At 36.7% G+C, this 20,205-nt stretch overlaps 1 protein-coding gene across 7 annotated transcripts in view; it reads left to right on the top strand.

Moving 5' to 3' along the window:
- Window positions 1-20,205, top strand: part of NBEA (neurobeachin) — a 630,249-nt gene that overhangs the window by 403,368 nt on the left and 206,676 nt on the right. For all 7 annotated transcript variants that reach the window (XM_067713386.1, XM_067713385.1, XM_067713382.1 and 4 more), the window contains one exon: window positions 3,629-3,772. In XM_067713386.1, coding sequence (XP_067569487.1) covers window positions 3,629-3,772 — 144 coding nt within the window. The remainder of the gene's footprint in view (window positions 1-3,628; window positions 3,773-20,205) is intronic.

Here is a 20,205-nt window from a genome sequence, read left to right as displayed (position 1 = left end):
ATGAGACAGCCCTTTGAGACCTTACCTCTTTTTGCCTGTAATTTTGATAAATGAAAGTCTAATTCATAAAGGATATTGTGATTGAAAAGCACCTTTGGATCTCATACACTTTCATTTAGGTAAATGTTTGGTGCAGTATCATAAAAATCAGGAAGTTTACTGAGCTGCAAACTGATAGCACTTCAACAGGGACGATAAGTTCAGTGTGTTGGTAGGGATTAGTTTACTACTTATCTTTTGAAGACATAATTGTTTTACTGCTTTAAAACTAGAGGGGATAAAATTGAATGTACATTTCTCAAATATGATATACATTTGAGAGCTCACATTCCTTTGACTAAGATTGGAAGATTTTATTTTATATTTTTAATAACACAAGAGTAATGTAAAGCCTTTCTTTAAAAAGACAAAGCAGAATGCACACAGTTGTGATACAAGGAAAAACTTGCTTTATTAAGCTGACTCATGCATAAAGGGCTTTATTGACTATTTCATGTAAAGAACCAAGTTCCCTTTCATGTGAATTCATAGATTCTTCAATAAGCACTCAACCTGAAAGCAATTCACCAAGAATCTCTGAGATATCCTGGAATCTTCAGATTAAGAGATATCCAGAGGTAACTAATATGTTTCAGGTTATTCATTTATTCAGTATTTATGAGGACTTGCTGTGTCCCAGGCAGCGTGCTAATAACTGGAATTACAAAGACAGAAGGATGTTTCTAGTCATCCAGGAAGGAGCTTCCAGGCTGTGGGGAGATAACAAGCACACAAACGATTATAATACATATAACTACTAGAGTAGCAGGATTTACGAAGCATAAGGGATGGGACTTCCCTGGCGGTCCAGTGGTTAAGACTCCGCACTTCCAACGCAGGGAACACAGGTTCGATCCCTGGTTGGGGTCTAAGATCCCACATGCCACGCTGCATGGCCAGAAAAAACAGCATGTGGGAGAGTGCGCACAAACCTGCCTTAAGAAATCAGAGTGGGGAACTCTGGGTGGGTAGACTTGAACTTCCGTTCAGCAGGTGTTCATGGCACACCTGCTGAGTACCAGGCGCTGAGGCTGCAGAATGAGGCTATAGCCCAGTGGAGAAGACATACACATAACAGATAGCACCCACTCAGTGTGGTTGAGTTCTGTGTAGACTATGAAAGTATGGATTGGTTAGGAAAGGCACCCGAAGGAGGTGAGTTTTGAAGGTTAAGTAAGAATTAGCCGAACAAAGGAGGAAGGGAGGGACATACCATATTGAGGGAATACTTTTAGCACAGGTAAAGAGGTCTGAGAAAACATGACACATTTCGGAAGCTGTAAATGGTCCAGTATTGCTCATGGGGGAGTAAGAAAAACTAAGACAAAACTGGTAATGAGAAGGTAAAAGGCCTTAATCAGTCATGCTAAGGCGTTTAGATTTGTATCCTAGAGTAGAAGCCTTGCACTGAGCGTTGTTGATTGGGAGGGGTTAGCACACAATATTAAGCAGGAAAATATTCTCAACTTATTAGTGTTTAATAATAATACTCTGACAAAAGTATGGAGGGTGATGTGAATAAGGGAGCTATTAAGGCCTTCTAAACCAGAATGATAATGGCTTGAGATGGGTCGAGTCCGTCACCTTACAGAATGAATCCTGTGTCTGTGGCTTAATTAAGTGGGTAGATCAAAACAGGAGAAGGTGTAGAAGCAAAAGATAATTCGTTCAGTTAGGGAAACGTGGAACTAGGAATATCCAGCTGAAGATGCCTAGTAGAAATATGGCTGTAAAGACCTCAGGAGAGATTTCTTGGTTATTAATCACTGGATTTGCCTCTTTGTTCTCAGATGATGCAAGCTCCAAGTTTCTCAAATTAAGTTACTACCCAAGAAGCAAACAATGTATAAAGATAGCTGTCCCCAGAAGATTACTGTTGTGCGGGCTTTATATCACCAAGAATCCAAATGAAATTAAGATAAGGTTCTGGAGCATTCAGTAATCAATCCTCAAGCTTTTATTCCAGAAATAAGAATCATCTGTGGGCCAGTGAAAGAGGACTACACATATAAGCCATTTAATTCCCCTCACCTTCCATGTAGCATTGATCTGTATGTCTCTGAAGTATTTATTGAAAGATATATTTAACAATCTGTTACTTTATATTGTTAAGCTGTATTTAAACCATGCTCTCTAGAGGCTATTGTCCAGTAAGAGCTAGGATGACAGACGGTACCTCTCAGCCAGTGACACTCTACAGTGCTGTCATGACATGCTGTGTTCCTCGACATGTGTTTTTTACTCCTCTCTGGGCTACCTTTGTGTCAATTTGTTAATGTTTTAGCAAACAGAATTGGCTCTGAGTCACTAACAAAAAGAAATGTGAAAGCTGCAAAGAAAGAAGCTAACAGTCTGGTTTACAATGCAAGTTTTACCACAGCTAGATGCACGTCCAAGAAAATGGTAGAGCAAATATCCACAGGCAGTAAGGGACTGTTGGAAGTCCTGTACTGGGCCTAGGAGAATTGACCGGAAGTATTCATTGTTCACTGCAGAGGATTTTGGCCAAAGGCATGACAAGATTTGCAGAGTAATTGCATGTGTACACAATACCATAACATCCCCTAAACTATGACACAAAAATACTGTGTAGCAGTGATTTATTAGGCTCACATATTCAGGAATATATCCACTATACCAAATGAAATGTGAAGGTGTTTCTCTAGTTAATGCTGCTCCTTGAAGCCTATATCCTAATACTAAAGCTAGAACACAGTAAGTTACACCATTATCTTCCAGGTTGAATTCCAACTTCAAGTGACATGAAATAAAGGTATTTCTTAGCTGTATACATATAATTTACTTGTAGCTCAGATAATTTCAGATTCAATGGCACCTGCCAAAGCAGATGTTTGAATGCAAATATTGAAATATTTGTTAAGCAGTCAAATCCATGAGAGATTTAATTGTGTTGTAATTCCTAACCTGCGCCTTGATTAACAAGTTAGTGCTAGGTCAACTCTTGCTATATTTCAATTTTTCTATTTTTTGTGTGTTTGAATTTTGGCATTTTGTACTATTTTTTATATCAAAATAAGGATATCACTTTAGAAAGCCATCATTTATTTCATCCATTGCTAAGGAAATAGCTGTTTTGATGTACATTATACATCTACATCATTCCTTACTCTGCCTTTCTGTAGCTTCCTAGTAACAATCATTTCTCCCTTCAGATGTGAATGCTTTCTTCGTACTTACCTACTTTAAAAAATGATCTGATCAGTTGATTATCTAATTCACACTGAAGTATAATTGTGTAAAAGTGTTTAATTTTATGGATCAGAAAACCAGGTTTGTGGTGAAGTACAGATTTTTGGTAGAAAGTGCAGTGATCTTAGAGTCCCAAGTCCTAGGTTCCCCAACAAGGCATGTAGCTTTCTCAGCCTGTTCCTCATCTGCAACATAAGAGCAGGTGATTACACCCCTTGCCTTTCTCGTGGAGTTACTTAGGCCAAACAAGATAAAGAAGGTAAAAATCTTCTATAATTGAAAGTAGTATGTAAATGCAGCATATATTTATAAGAAAGTAATGGATTTATAAGAAAGTAAATCACAATGACCTAAATTATTATGTTTTGGTTGTGATTAGGCACTGAAGAAGATGTAGTAAAGTCTAAGAAAACATTCCGGAGTCAAGCAATAGTGAATCAGAATGCAGAGACAGAGCTTATGCTGGAAGGAGATGACGATGCAGTCAGTCTGCTCCAAGAGAAGGAAATCGACAATCTTGCAGGTAAATTTTTAAATATTTTTTTATTTGTTGTAAGTAATAAATGCACACAAAGTTATTGAATTTAAAATCTATCTCCTGATGAATAAGCTAGAGCCAGTGGTTGGAGCAATACTCAATCATGTGAATGCTAATAATTTATCTCATTTCTAGTATTGAAAAGAGGAAAATACATATCAAACTAACGATAAATGAATAGCATCTACTTTCTGTGTAGTGAAGAGCAACTTTTAATATAGGAGAAATAATGGATAGCATAAACTGTTCCCATCTAACTGCCTAAATAATTGGGGGGCTGGCGGGGGGAACGGGATGGTAGACTTCACATATGACTAACATGCTAACAGCTGTGAAAAATAGCCACTTCGGGCAGGTGACCATTGAAATAGCCATTTCCTTCCTGCTGTCACTCTTGGGAATGTCCCTCCCCATCTCTCTTTTTTTTCCTCTCTCCCCGCACGGCTAATCCCCACTACTAGGAGACATACTTTCACCTGCCCACCCTCAGTTTTCACTTTGTCCTGGTGCTCGTCTAAGGTCAGTTCAGAACAGCATCTACAATGGCCCAGTGGACTGTATATACCTTAGTGTTGGCATATAACCATTTTTGGTTTTTAAACCACTTTTGAGAATCTGGTGAAAGCAGATTGTTTCATGAAGGTACACAGACAATCTTGTACACAGTATCAGAGGGTTCACTGACCCCTGGAATCCAGTCTGTGGAATCATATCCTAGATCTCAGGCTAAAAACTCCTGCTTTAGAGTCTCAAAAGTGGTTGAATCTTACCTCTATTCTATATTTTCACCCCATACAACATTGGAGTGGCAGATGACAATAGAGAAGTGGACTTACATTCATCATTATGTTTACAAAATAGCGCTCCTGTTTCCAGAACTGAGCTGAAAATTACCTGGCATGCATTAGGAAAGTCTCCAACAATATTTCTGCCAGTTAGAAATCTCTCACTTTTACCAAAGAGAAGATGTTAATTGTAAACTGGAGAGGAACGTTATTCTTCCTCTTTTAGAAAATGTTTAATAAGGTTATTCTAACACCAGCTCCTGGATATGCCTATGTTATTAGCAATTCTGTATCATGAAAACGATTTTTCCTATTTAAAACTAATCTTAAGTCCATGAACAAATGTTTCCCTTGAATTTCTGAGGAAATGTTCAAGTTTTAGTATTGTTGTTTTTGTGGGATTTTTTAGTAGTTCAGAGATTTTTATCTGAGGCCACTTGGCAATTTAAGCAAATGAAGTCCATTATTTCTTTTTGCCACAGATTGTTTTCTCATTTTCTGGTCTTATTCTTGATCCTAAAGAACTAGAGAAAATTCACAAACACGATTTCTGACCTTTTGAAGTAATGTGTTGCCTTTCCTCATTCACATATCCTCACAGATATGTTCAATAATTATACAGTTTAGTTTAGCATCTCTGGTCTTTAGTTCCCACTAAAGGTAATTAGTTGATACAAATTTGGCTAGTACCTTGAAGTTTATTATGATGAGATATGCTCACTAATACCAGAAGCAAAATCTGGTAATGATTAATGACTCCTTTAGATTTCTCTCTTTTAATGGTAGCTTGAGTAATTATTAATATTAATTTATGCTTATAAACAAAATTCTCAAAATAACATTAAGTTAAAATATGTAAAGAGCAATGAAAGCAGGCTTGAAATAAACTGTTTAAAAATCGAATCTTAGCCAACGGTCTCTATCAATACTCCTACAGCTTCTGTCTTTTAAACAGATTTTTCTTTGAGCAGATTTGCTCTTTTCCCTATCCACCAAATCCTAACTCATACTCTTTCTGTGGAATCCTCGTGTCTGAAAAATCTTATAAACTGTCCTAAAATATTGATCTTCTACTTAGTCTACAGTGTTCATGTTTAAATCAGCAGTGCACAAATGTGACCCTGAACTTTGAATGCAGTAGAAAAGAAGTAGGGGATAGATATTTTGTGAAGGGAGAAGTAACAGTCACAGAAATAGTCTGTATAATATATAGGTGTCTAACGTTATGCTGAAGCCTACTTACTAATCTGGACTGCCATGATAGTGACAATGTCACATAAAAATAATTTTGGGGCTTCCCTGGTGGCGCAGTGGTTGAGAGTCCGCCTGCCGATGTGGGGGACGCGGGTTCATGCCCCGGTCTGGGAGGATCCCACATGCCGCAGAGCGGCTGGGCCCGTGAGCCATGGCCGCTGGGCCTGCGCGTCCGGAGCCTGTGCTCCGCGGCAGGAGAGGCCACGGCAGTGGGAGGCCCGCATACTGCAAAATAATAATAATAATAATAATAATTTTGGAAGTTAATTATGAACCAGTATTCTTAGGTTTTAAAAAAAATCAGCTATAAGTTTTAAACCACATAAATACATAACTTTTTTGTTGCTCTAACAAATTCTTATCCAAATAATTGTTATCTCTGTCTCAGAAGTCAAAATTTGCTAAATAATAATGTCTTTCTTAGGATCAGTTTCTGTTTATAAAAAGAAAAAAAAGAGGAAGTATAGCCAGCATGTCTTGCTAGGAACCAGGTGGTGTTTGAAGGGCTTCATGTGCAATAACCTATTTAATAGTCACAACAATCCTGAGAGGTAGATACAATTATTATTACCTTAATTTTACAAATGAGGTTATAGAGGTCAAGACAAATTTAAGTAGCTTGCATAAGGTTAACAAGTGTATAAAATAATGTATTTCCTTAAAAATATGTAGTATATGGCACAAACTAAAATACACAAAATAGTGTCTTTAAATAAATATGTAGATATACTTAGAAGTTTATGAATAAGCATAATAATTCATTTTAGTTTTATATATGTGTTCCCCAAAATCATCTAGTAAGTTAAAAAAATCTGACAGGGTATTTTCAGCACAACTGTATTTAAACATTGACCCCTTCTCATGTTTTCCCCATTTTCCTTGGAATTTTCTAGTTTTAATAAAGATACGATGTCCGCAAAGTTCTACAGTTTTAAGTGTCATACAATTTTCTGTTTCACTTTTAGTTCCCTTTCTTCCCAAGCTGTTCATCTCAAGAGGCAAGTTAAATATGTGTGACTAGTAATTACTCAATTTATTATGTATTGTTGCAAATGGCTAATATGATTATAATATAGAACTATGCCAATCAATTATTACATTAATAACACCTAACTTAATTTATTTTAATTGCTTTTTTAGTTTGTAGAGATTGACCAAAGTGAATTAGCACCTAAGATTTCATATGTAATTAAAAATTTCAACTTACTAATTATATTGTTACTTAAAACATTGAAATTAATTTGTGTAATTCAACTGATTTTAATCTAAAATCTCAATTATTTATTTTAATTTGAAATTTAGCTTGGCAGGTTATTTCTTCAAGTAATTATTGAGTAACTAAAATTTAAAATTAACTCAAATTTGTGTGAATTGACAAGTGAATGATTTAATTCAATTGATAGAAAGGCTTGTCTCCCACTAATAGAATATATTTAATTTCTTTTAGAGTAGTAGTTCTGTCACATATGCGGGTAACAATAGAAATATTTTACATAATAGAATTAGAATTCATACGGATTCCTTTATTGTTACTTCCAAATGTTAGTAATTTTGCTAATTTAGAGAATTCTGAGTTAATGTTAATGATGATGGCCCTTCATGCTTTATCAGTTCTGTAAGTTGTTAAAAATGTTTTGTTTATGTATATGTAAGCTGTTATTACCAACAATCCACCCATGTATTTAATGTCAAATAACTTAAACGATTTTCTACAAGCCCACACCGCCAATGTCCAAACTTCTCTTTTTACCTGAAATATCCTTCACACATCTCTAATCTACACCCTCCCTTATCTTCTCCTATCAAAATCTCTACCCTTTTTTATACCTATTTAAATAAAATACTTTGTGAAATATTCACTAGCCAGCCTTATCACCCCATAACTTTTTTTTTTTTTTTTTTATTGTGATACACGGGCCTCTCACTGTTGTGGCCTCTCCCGTTGCGGAGCACAGGCTCTGGACGCGCAGGCTCAGCGGCCATGGCTCACGGGCCTAGCCGCTCCGCGGCATGTGGGATCTTCCCGGACTGGGGCACAAACCCGTGTCCCCTGCATCAGCAGGCGGACTCTCAACCACTGCGCCACCAGGGAAGCCCCCCATAACATTTTTTGACAACAACTTTATTGAGATACAATTCACATACCATACAATTGACCCATTTAAAGTGCACAATGATTTTAATGATTTTTGTATATTCACAGTTATGCAACCATTGCCACAATTTTAGCACAGAGTGTAAGTGTTGGATTTTTTGTGGGGGTGGGTTTCAAAATGGTAGATTTACAATCCTTTACACACACACACACATACACACACGCACACACACATACACACACACACACACACACACACGCATACATACTCTAATCAAAGTCAAGAATCCGAAACTTAGAAGAAATGCGTTATGTGAATTTAAGAATGAGAAAAATATAGAAATAAGGGAGGTCTACTAAGAGAAATAGAATGTGGTCAGTGGGAGGTTCTCCTGAATGACAATCACTTTCCCCACGTGACTCACCTTTGAAGCTCATCACAGTTCCCATGCACTTTCACTGATGTTTAGAGGGCAGTACCTGTTCAGACTGTTTTTCTTATTGTTAACCAGTCAAATCTTTGCATTTCGTACAATCTCTGTTCTACCAATTCAAACTAAAAGCAGGTATCAAATGATAGGGACGGAGGAGGAAACTGTTGCTTAGAATTTTTTTAAATTATGAAAGTTTCAGGCATACAACGTTATAATTCAACATCTGTATAAATACAAAGTGATCACCTTCACAATTCTAATTACCATCCATCACTGTACAGTTGGCCCCCTGCACTTATTTACTTAGAACTTTTTTAAGGTTGACCATTCCTACCTCCCTAAATCTCTATTTGACTGCATTTCACATACTTATTTACTTACTCAGTAACAGTTTTTGAATACTTAGTGACTATGTAGAACTCTGGGGTTCGGAGACTGATAGGAAAAAAAAAGTCAGCAGGAGAATCAGTTCTGCTACCCCCACTCAGCAACTCAAATAACCAGGAATTATGGTATAGAATATGCCTACCCTAATAAGTGAAAGTAGACAATTAAGATGATCAGATAGATAATTTAGGCCTTTAAATGTTCTAACTTGAAATATTCATCTACCAGAGGCAAACTTGCTTATTTAAGGAGTGAATGTTACCTAAAAACTGAGCTAATAAGAAAGGAAGATAAAAGCAAAGTATAGGGCATACAAGAAGGAAGAACTCAAAGAGTCTAGAAAATTATAATAATAAAATGAAAGGAACAACAGAATTCTAAAAACTAAGAGTTTTTCAGGGAAATGTGTTATTTAAAGAATAAAAAGGAATATAAGCCGAAAGCACAGAAAAAAATTACTATAATTGTTTAATGGAATAAGAATATAAATACTATAGATGAGAACAAGGTCAGTTGTTTCATAGATGCAGATAAATTCTGACTCAGATCATGTCAGCTTGAGTCAGGCCTAACTATTCCACACAGTCCAATTCTAATATGATTAATGAAGATTCTTTTCCTGAAAAACCTAGTATTTTAAAAAAATTCCTTAAAAGTTACACTTAAGATGTTTTAATTACAAAGTCTAACTAGACTGGAATCAACCTGATAATTTGTATTTAGGGGAAAATATCTTTTAAACATTCTGGATTCTCTGAAATGCATTTTGCTCAGGATTTTCCCCTTAATTTTTAAACCCAAATGTGTTTTAAGGGAAATTTAATCCATATGTCCCTGACTCACTCACACTTAACTCATCAAAATGTTGTTTAGTAAAAGCTGTTTGATGTTGAAAAAGCCTTATGAGTCTTTATAAGTCTTTTTTGTCTCTCTTTGAATTAGGAAGTTGCTTTGCAGTCATAAATAGTATACCCAAAGGGTTCGTGTTCAGCTTCAAACAGAATTCACAAAGCTCTTAGAGACAACATTAACACATGCCCATTTCTTACAAAAGCTAAAATACTTAAACTTCTAAGTTAATTTTTTAATTCAGCTGAAAAGTTGTGAAAATCAGTAAAAGCTTCACCTTGAATATCTAGCCTTCTTAGCCTTCATTATTTTTACAATGTCTACAAGGCCATTTTAGAGTCTGCAAATACTTTACTGTATCCATCTTTCTGTATCTCCAAAAATGCATGTCCTCTCCAACCATGGATTCTGTAGTCTATAAAAACACTTTTAAGGTACTTTTAAGTGTAACAACATCCCACTAACCAAACTTTGTAAATTTAAAATATAATAAAAGGACATAATTCAACTACGTTCGTTAGACATCAACCATGATTCAGCTTATATATAATGTTCTTACATCTTTTTTTTATTTTAAGAATAAGCCATTCTTTGTTATGCTGCAAATCTTTCACAAACCACAGTGATGAGGTCTGTTCTTTCTAATACAGTGTTCTAGTTGAAACCGGTTTTTATTTTTTACTGTTTTCTCTGTATGGAGAGTTTCCCACAAAGTAATCCCTCTACAGATTTATAGTTATATTTACTACCAACCTGAAAAGTAGTGGCAATGAACAACTCAACTCACTTATCAATAGACCATCTCTCTCCTATATGTAGGCAGCTAATATTTCAAATGTCATGTTTTTTAAAGAGGATATGATGAGGATATTATTCACCTGTTGAAAACATGTGGGTCACCACATTTGTCACACTTGGAGGGGAAAAAAAGTGTGAGATAACAAAACTGTTCCTAATGCCGAACTCTGGGCGTTAGCAACGTGGAGAAGAGGAAGAGGTGAGGTTTCATCACTGCCTCACCTCTGAGTGCTCTGCCCTCCCTCTGAAAGACTTTGGCACTAATTCGCAAACAGGTAGAAAACTGATTTTGCCACTACATTTAGAGCAGTGCCATACAAAAAGACAAATTAGTCTCTCTGCATCCTGAAAATATTTTATTTATTTAATTATTTTGTTTCGATGACTTAGTGCTATGGAGCCAGAGCAACAGCCTGCAAGGGTACCTCAACATAAACAGTCAGCACTAAGGACAAGTTTTACATGGAAATCCATTTATAAGTAGTTGTTCCAGTAGCATCTGCTCCATCAGATCAATCATCAGTCCAATAAATATAAATCTAGAACAACTTTTTATCAGCAAAAAAGAAGAGAAAGTCAGCCTCAGTTTGCTGGCTAAATATTGTTAAATATCTTCTTTCCAGATAAAATGTTTAGGCAGTTTTATTGATCAGAAGATGACAGATAGTAATGTTTTATGTGTTTTTTCCTCAAAGTTCTGTTGAATTTTTCCTTCATTTTAAGTCACTAACAGATGAAACAGCTAAATACAGTTGTAGTGCTATTTCAGTTCAATTTGTATCTAAAACAGGAATGTTAAGAACCAAATATCACAGAAAACTTTCTTTAAAAATAAATCTTGCATCTAAGATTGGGTTGTATGGATGAGTCTTCATTCACCAGCAAGCTTTCGGGGTGCGGGGGTGGGTGGAATGAGCTAGTTAAAGTAGTAAAGAGTAAATGTGGATGGGCAAATGATGCTGGCAGATAACTTTACAACTCTATGAATTAGGTATTATACTTCATTCTAAGATGTGGAAACTTAGGGTCAGACGTTGGGGTATTTATTTATGATCATATAACAAATATCAATACATGAGCCAAGAAGTGAGCCCACTTTTCCTTCTCCGAAAGCCCTTGTTCATTCTACTACATCAGTGCTTTATTTTGGGTTTTATTTTTAAATCCTGAATTATAACCCATTGATGTGTTAGCAAATCAATTACTTGGACTATTACCAGCATTATCTGTAAAGGAAATAAAATGCAAAGAAAAGATTCAAATAGAAAATGTCAAAATTCATCACACACAATAAAGATAAGAGCTGGAAGGACCTGTTGGGTCCTTATTCTCTGTTTCCAGATCCCAGCTTGACTCAGGTTGGATGTGGTTATCCAAACAAAACACATATGAAATATTGAATATCTACTGTGCACAAGACATTACGCTGGGTGCTTGGAGCAAAAAGACACATATGATTAAAGTTCCTGCTTTCAAGGAGTTTACAGTGAAGAGGGAGGACAGATAATGAAAAGAAAAAAAAAAAAAAATCCTACATCTACAAAGAAAGCCATGATAACACAAAACAGGGCCCTTGACCGCCATGTGGATTCTGGATGGGTATTCCTTTTAGTTAATCATAAGTAAAAGATTTGGAGTTGTTACAGACGACATGTAAACGTAGTATGCTAAACTACCACCTTCTCTGTGAAACTACAGTAGGTCTAAATTATTCGGGTAGAAGTATGAGGCAGAAATCTCTGAAGGTTACTGGGGTGGGAGGCATTTTGTGCCATGAGGTACCTGTATTTTATCCTAAAGGCTACAGTGAGACAATGAACGACTTCTAAGCATGAAAAGATCTAATTTATGTTTTTTTAAAAAGTACTCAGGCCACTGTACAGATTATGGTTTTAGGATGTGCAGACTTGAGGCAGGAGGCTGTTGTCCAGATCAGAGGTGATGAGAGCCTAAACTAAATTGGTGGTGGAGGAAAGAGGAGAGGAGGGCAACTTGTAACAACACTTAGGAGGTAAGATGTGAAGGACCATGATAATTGACCAGTTGTGAGGAGTAAGAACGAGGGGAATCTGTCCCGGGAGAAGAAATGATGTGGAAGCTGTTAAATGTGTTTGGGAATGTAAAGATGCAGGGTTTTAGGGGAGAGAAGAATGAAGATGACTGGTCAGATTGGTCTGTTGGGTATCCATATTTTTCAAATGTATAGAATGGTTTGAAATTTGAGAACCAGGTTGGGCATGGAGCTCATAATTTAAACCTCTGAGATCACCCAAGGAAAGTGAGAATATAAAAGTAGAAGAGTAGTAGCCCAAAGTCAGATCCCCTGTGGAGCAACAAGGTTTAATTGGCCAACAAAGGACAGCTCCTCAGGGATACCAAGAAGGAAGTCAGGCAGAAAGAGAACAGGAGAGAAGACAGGCTTACCTTGGAGATATTGCAGGTTCGGTTCCAGACCCCACCACAAAGCAAGTATTACAATGAATCGAGGCACATGAATTTTTTGTTTTCCCAGTGCATAGAAAAGTTATGTTTAATGTTTATATCATATTGTAGTCTATTAAGCGTGCAATAGCATTGTGTTTAAAAAAATGTACATGCCTTAATGTAAAAATACTTTATTGTTAAAAAAAAATGCTAACCGTCATCTGAGCCTCCAGGTCAGAATCTTATCGCTGGTGGAGGGTCTTGCCCGGATGTTGATGGCTGCTGACTGATCAGGGTGGTGGGTGCTGAAGGTGGGGCGGCTGTGACAGTTTCTTGAAATAAGACCACAGTGAAGTTTGCCACAGGGATTGATGCTGCCTTTTACGAATGATTTCTCTGTAGCATGCAGTGCTGTTTGATAACATTTGCCCACAAGAGAGCAGCTTTCAAAATTAGGCTCAGTCCTCTCAAACCCCACCACTGCTTTATCAACTAAGTTTATGTACTATTCTTAATCCTTTGTTGTCATTTCAGCAGTCTTCACAGCATCTTCACCAGAAGTAGATTCTATCTCAAGAAACCAGTTTCTTTGCTCTTCTATGTGAAGCAACTCCTCAACTCTTCAAGTTTTATCATGAGATTGCAGCAATTCAGTCACCTCTTCCAGCTCCACTTCTAATTCTAGTTCTCTTTCTATTTCCACCACATCTGCAGTTACTTCCTCCAATGAAGTCTTGAACCCCTCAAAGTCATCCATAAGGGTTGAAATCAACTTCTGCCAAACACCTGTTAATGTTGACATTTTTACCTCTTCCCGTGAATCACGAATTTTCTTAATGGCATCTAGAATGGTGAATCCTTTCCAGAAGGTTTTCCATTTACTTTGCCCAAATCCATGAAAGGAATCACTATTTATGGCAGCTATAGCCTTTTGAAATGTATTTCTTAAATAATGAGACTTGAAAGTCAAAATGACTCCTTGATCCATGGGCTGCAGAATGGAAATTATGTTAACAGGCATGAAAACAACATTAATCTCCTTGTACATCTCCATCAGAGCTCTTGGGTGACCAGGTGCGTTGTCAATGAGCAGTAATAATTTGAAAGGAACCTTTTTTTCTGAGCAGTAGGTCTTAACAGTGGGCTTAAAATATTCAGTAAACCATGTTGTCAACAGATGTGCTGTCATCCAGGCTTTGTTAGTGCATTTTATAGAGCACAGGCAGAATAGATTCAGCATAATTCTTAAGGGCCCTAGGATTTTCAGAATGGTAAATGAGCTTTGGCTTCAACCTAAAGTCACCAACTGCATTAGCCTCTAACGAAGGAGTCAGCCTGTCCTTGAAAGCTTTGAAGCCAGGCATTGACTTCTTCTCTCTGGCTGTGAAAGTCCTGGATGGCATCTTCTTCCAGTAGAAGACCATTTCATCTACGTTGAAAATCTGTTGTTTAGTGTAGCCTCCTTCATGAATTATCTTGGCTAGATCTTCTGGATAAGTTGCTTGTACAGTGCAGCTTCTACATCAGCACTTGCTGCTTCACCTTTCACCTTTATATTATGGAGATGGCTTCTTTCCTTAAATCTCACGGACCAACCTCTACTAGCTTCAGACTTATCTTCTGCAGGTTCCTCACCTCTCTGAGTCTTCATAGAACTGAAGAGAGTCAGAGCCTTACTCTGGATTAGGTTTTGGATTAAGGGAATGCTGTGGCTGGTTTGATCTTCTATCCAGGCCACTAAAACTTTCTCCAGTCAGCAATAAGGCTGTTTCCCTTTCTTATCATTCATGCGCTCACTGGAGTAGCACTTTTAATTTCCTTCAAGAACTTTTCCTTTGCATTCACAACTTGGCGAACTCCTTGGCACAAGAGGCCTAGCTTTTGGCCTGTCTCTGCTTTCAGCATGCCTTCCTCACTAAGCTTACTCATTTCTAGCTTTTGATTTTAAGTGAGAGACCTGTGACTCTTCCTTTCACTTGAATACTTACAGGCCAATGCAGGGTTATTAACTGGCCTAATTTCAGTATTGTTGTGTCTCAGGGAATAGGGAGAGAGAGAGACAAGAGAATGGAAGGGTCCATGGAGCAGTCAGAACAAACACAACATTTACCAACTAAGTTTAGTCTTATATGGGTAGGGTTCATGGTGCCCCAAAACAATTACAGTATTAATGTCAGTGATCACTGATCACACATCACCATAGCAAATATAATAATAATGAAAAAGTTTGAAATATTATGAGAATTGCCAAAATGTGACACAGAGACTTGGAGTGTGCAAGTGCTATTGGGGAAAAAAAAAAAAAAAAAAAAGCTCTATCAAGCTTCTGGATGCAGGGTTGCCACAAACCTTCAATTTGTAAAAAACACAGTCTCTGCCAAGTGCAGTGAAATGAGTTATGTCTATAGCATGCTTTAGAAGTCAAGGAACTCTGGCTCAGTCACTTTCAAACTGGTATTCCTTGGAACACAGTTATTTTGAAATATGCTAGTGAGAAAAGAGTATAGTTAAAGGTATTTGGAAAATTCTGAGTTTAAAAATAAAATGTTACGCAGATTGTGTGTTTTTTTTTAATTGATGGAAGGACTTTTCCAAACTTTTAGCATATTAATTAATATGTATGTCCCTAACACCTTGGCCTAAGTAGAGGATGAGGGTGAAGCCAAAAGGAGTGAATAGGAATGAGGAACTAAGAGGTGAAAACTGAAGTCCAGAAGCTTAACAAAGGAGAGGAGACCAAGATAAAAGAGCAGCTAAAGTGGAGGAGGGTAGGACCGAATGCCAGATGGAGAGAGTAACTGACCTGAACAGGAGGAAAGTTACATTTTCTGGAGAAAAAGGGATAACGATAAATGCAGAGGCAGAAAAATCTTTAGATAGAGGAAGACATTAAGATAAATAACCAAATTTCATTTTCTCCAAAATGTGAATACTTCATTTATTATGCGGTCAGGATGGATGAATGTTCACATGTGAATTTTTCTAGGAAGGGGCCATATATTTAGTCATCTTCTCTAAGAGATGTGTGAGCTTCCGAAAAAGGACAGACACCACTGCTCCACACTGTAATACCTGAGCTTTAATCTTTGGTTCATTGACCTAAAAAAACCTGACATTGGAGGCTACGTGTGTTTTCAGTCCCGTCTCACACTGCTCCCCTTTACACCTCCTAATCGCTGGCCCATCTTATTTCCTACTGTCCACATCCTGCATCTGTTTGTTCAAACTCTTCTCCTACTTCACAACACTCTTCCCCGCATGTGCACCAGTCTGACTCCTACCCATCCATCACAGCTCACTTCAGTTCACTGCCTCACCCTGACCCCCCACAAAGGCTGGAAAGCATCACAGTTCTGTGAATGCCTATAGAACTTTTTTTTCTGTCCTTCTCTTGGTGGGAGGCAGTATACATAACAGTAAATACCCTGGAGTCAGATCACCGGGTTTGAATCCTGTCTGTACCATTTCCTAGTTGTGTGACCTTCCCTAAGTTACTTCAGCTCCCAGTCTCATTTTCTCTCTGTAAAATGGAGATCATAGCAGTACCTATCTCCTAGGTACATTATGAGGAACAAATGAGAATCATATACATCAAGTGCTTTAACAACGCTTAGCTAAACCCTTTCTCCCTTATGCTATGCTTATTCCTGTGTATTTCTTATCTTTACTATGTATTTTAAGCAGTTTGTGGGTAAAATCCATGTCTTATACATTATTGCATTCTCTCTCAGTGCACAAAACAGTGTATAATTTTTGTCAACTACATGAATGAATGAATGAATGAATGCTGAGTTAAATGTCTCTCTAAGCATTTAATTTACAAAGAGGAAACAACTTACACACTGGGAAAAATATGGCAGTTATAAAATTACGTCATTTAAAAAAATAATAGTATGCATGTAATATAGCTGGACTGACCAATTACATTGTAACTCACTGGTTTTCAGCATATTTTAAATTTATCTCTTCTATAAAATGTAATGTTTTTCATATTTTTAAAGAACGATTTGAAATCAATTCCAGAAAAATATAAAAGATGTAATCTGTTATTTTAATTGACCTTTTTACTATGACATAAAAATGCAACAATGGTGTATATCGTTTTCTATATTCTATATTCAATTCCGTAAACACAGATGCTTACTTACTGTGTGACAGAGCCTGTGTTAGATGCAGAAGATAACGCCCCAGTCTTCAAGTAGCTTATGCCAAGTGGGAGAAACAGCCTTCTAAACACATAATATCTGATATAAGTGCTGCAATAAAGATGTGCCCAGGAAACCATGGGAACTTAAAGACAAGGCACTAGTCCAACCAAGAGGTGCAAAGACCTAGTCCTCCTGGTACAGTAGATTTAAGTCATCTCCCCTGGTTTATTCACTCATCCAGTCTAGTAGGAACTTACTCTTCTTGATCATTAAATGATATCCTAGTGCTATAAAAGAGTCAATACTCTTCCAGAGAGTGAAAAATGGATTCCATATGTTGAACTGAATGTGATATAACTAGAAACACAAATCTCAGCTGGCTCACTTAGTGCATCAAAAGGCAGCGCAAATTATCACAATGAACATTAAAACTATCACTGTTTTTAGTATATTTTTGTGCTGGTAAATAAGTCAGTAATATTTTACTTAGAGTGTATATGCTTCGTAAGCTTTTTCTTCTATAAAGTTTGTCTTTGTGGAAAATGCACTAGTTTCTGTTTGTTTCTTTTTAACGTAAAGTATTATCTGTCCTACAAGGGAATCAAAAAAATAAATGGTATGTTAAAGTTAGAGCCTATCAGATTCTCTCTCAGGACTTTTAAAAATTATTTATTGTAAACACATTAAATGAGATTTTAGACAGATGTTCTGCCATGGTGAACAGATACTTTGTTAAAATGCAGCCTTCAATTGTTCTTATATAGAGGGCTCCATTCTTTCTGTTTCTGTTTCAGACTCTGGTAAGCTGAGTTTTACCAGAGGTAGGTTTGCTCAGATCTGAAAAGATTCATGGGCATTCTCAAGCACCTGTCTCATTTTGTACAGTAGTAATCTAAGGAAACCACTGCACTGTGGGGATGATTGATTATTGTTCATCTCAATCTAAGGATAGATTGTGTTCAGAAAGTCACCAGAGAGCACAAAGAGGCCACTTCTTGGGCACAGTGAGCTTGGTATAAAATTTGGATTTATGCAGTGTTTATATAATCAGTAGTGTGGTGTGTGTATGCTAGGGAAGGAGATAATAATGCTGGAAGTTAACTTTATAACACTTGGGTTATGTATTTTATCAGTTGTTCAAGTTATATTTTCCTGATTTAAGCAAAAATATTCTGTAACTCTTTTCATCACAAGAAAAGTTTTTGGAAATTTCAGAGCATCATTGTTCTGATAATATATTTGGACCACTAACAATATTCTCTGTACATAAAGGAAAGCGTCACTGGTAGAGATTTTGTTACTATACTTTCTTTTTTTCTGAGGCATTTCAAATGCTTGAAACCCAGGGAAGTAAGTACTCTGGGTAAAAGGAATCTCAGATCGTCTGCAGCATTTTCCTCCTAACTTCCCTCTCCCTCAGGCTCATACACAGACATCTCCATTTTCTTAATGCCTAAAGTTTTCCTAGGATTCCAAAACAAAGTTCCAACTTTCTCATATTCTCATATTCTTCAGTTGCTTTGAGATTCAAACATTTTATTCTTTTAATTCTGTGGGGAAAACATTTTCTTTAAATTGATAGTACCCTACTTAAAAATAAGTCCAAAGCAGTGATAAATATTTTAGATGTGTTCAGTCACTCATGCTGTTAGTTATTTTCCTACAAATTTTATCACATTATAGAGCTGTAAGTTTTTACCTATTATATTTTCATCTTAAAAATTTTTTGGAATGATACCATTTTTCAGTAAACGTAAAGGATCTCAGATTAGTTTTATTTCTTCTAAATAATGCAGGATTTTAAGTTTAGTAATTTTACAAAGATTAGTCAATGCTTATTATCCCAAAATAATGGTCTTTTACATGTTCCAAAAGCAAATTGAACATGTGGTTTCAAAGTGAGTTTGGAGTAAATCCATACAGCTGATAAAATTGTATTAATGTTAAACTAAGGTCAGAGAATATTCAAGTGACTCTAAAATACATCATAATTTCATGTACGCTAAGTATAGTTTTTGCCAACTGAAAGTCATCAAATAATTGTAACGATGCCAGTTTTAATTAAACTTCAGCTCCTTGTCCCTATGTATATATATTCTTTGTCGTGCTTTATATTGAAACTTGTAAAGAATTTTAGCATCGTTTGAGAATTTAATCGCCATAATTGACTTTTAATAGCCAGAATGCTGTTGACCCCCCTTAAGAAATGATTAATTCCTGGATCTGAGGAAGAGAAAAGCAGCCCCTGACCTCAGGAAACAAATGGACCTGACCCTTACAAGGAGGCCTCAGTATCACTGGGAGCTGGCCTGGGGCTCACAGCTCCGCCATGGTGCTCTCCTGTTGGACATAAACAACCTCACAGAATACCAGCATCAGACAAGGCCACGTGATGATGTGAGGCAAAGAACAACTTTGTAATTTTGTCTAAGCACAGACAAAAACAGGGTCACTCTGCACAACGCCTAAACATTAACATCCCCCTTCCGTCATTATAGGAGTGACTGCTACTTCTTTGTCAATTACAGTTTTTAGCCTAGGTCTAGTCCTAGATAAGAGTTATTAAGATCTCCAATCACAGAATTATTGCCACTCCCTGACAGAGCCCAACCCAGAGCAAAGCCCTGCCTTCCTGAACCCTTCCCCAAATCACTTAACAAAAGCCCTGATCCTACAATACAGTAAGTCCTTTCTGATACCCTCTTACTTAGTCATCTCATGGTTCCTTCCCATGTTTCCCTCACTGCAAGTGAGCAATCAACCCAACTTTCTACACTACAGTTATGTTCCTGGTGGTCTTTGGCAGGAAGGTATTGACACATCCATAGCCCCAAAATTGTGAACACTGAACTGGTAGTTAAATAAAAATGTAAAAGAACTGTGTAAACTGTAAAGTTCTGTTTAAAAGTTGATGTATTAAGACTTATAGGCTTAGAATTATGTTTTCAGTAGAATCCTCCAAACCCACAAGTGGTTTTTAACATTCTAACTTTAAATTATATTTGATGAATAGTTCCCTTCCTAAATATAAAACATATGTATTTTCTACTCTAGGTTTACCCTCTCAACTGATTAAAGATCCCATGGCTCTAAAGAGAAGTTTATTCTTCTAAAGAATCTTTCCATTATGCTTGGGTGATCTTTGTTCTAGTTCAGATTTTAAATTAGCATTTAAATTAATGGCAAGTAATATCCCTATCCTTTCAAAAATAGTAATGGATCAATATTTCTTAAACATTATAGT

The sequence above is a fragment of the Pseudorca crassidens genome, chromosome 18, assembly GCF_039906515.1.
Source record: "Pseudorca crassidens isolate mPseCra1 chromosome 18, mPseCra1.hap1, whole genome shotgun sequence".
Classification (NCBI taxonomy): domain Eukaryota; kingdom Metazoa; phylum Chordata; class Mammalia; order Artiodactyla; family Delphinidae; genus Pseudorca; species Pseudorca crassidens.
The sequence above is the reverse complement of the archived record's forward strand: the minus strand, read 5'-3'. Positions and strand labels throughout refer to the sequence as shown.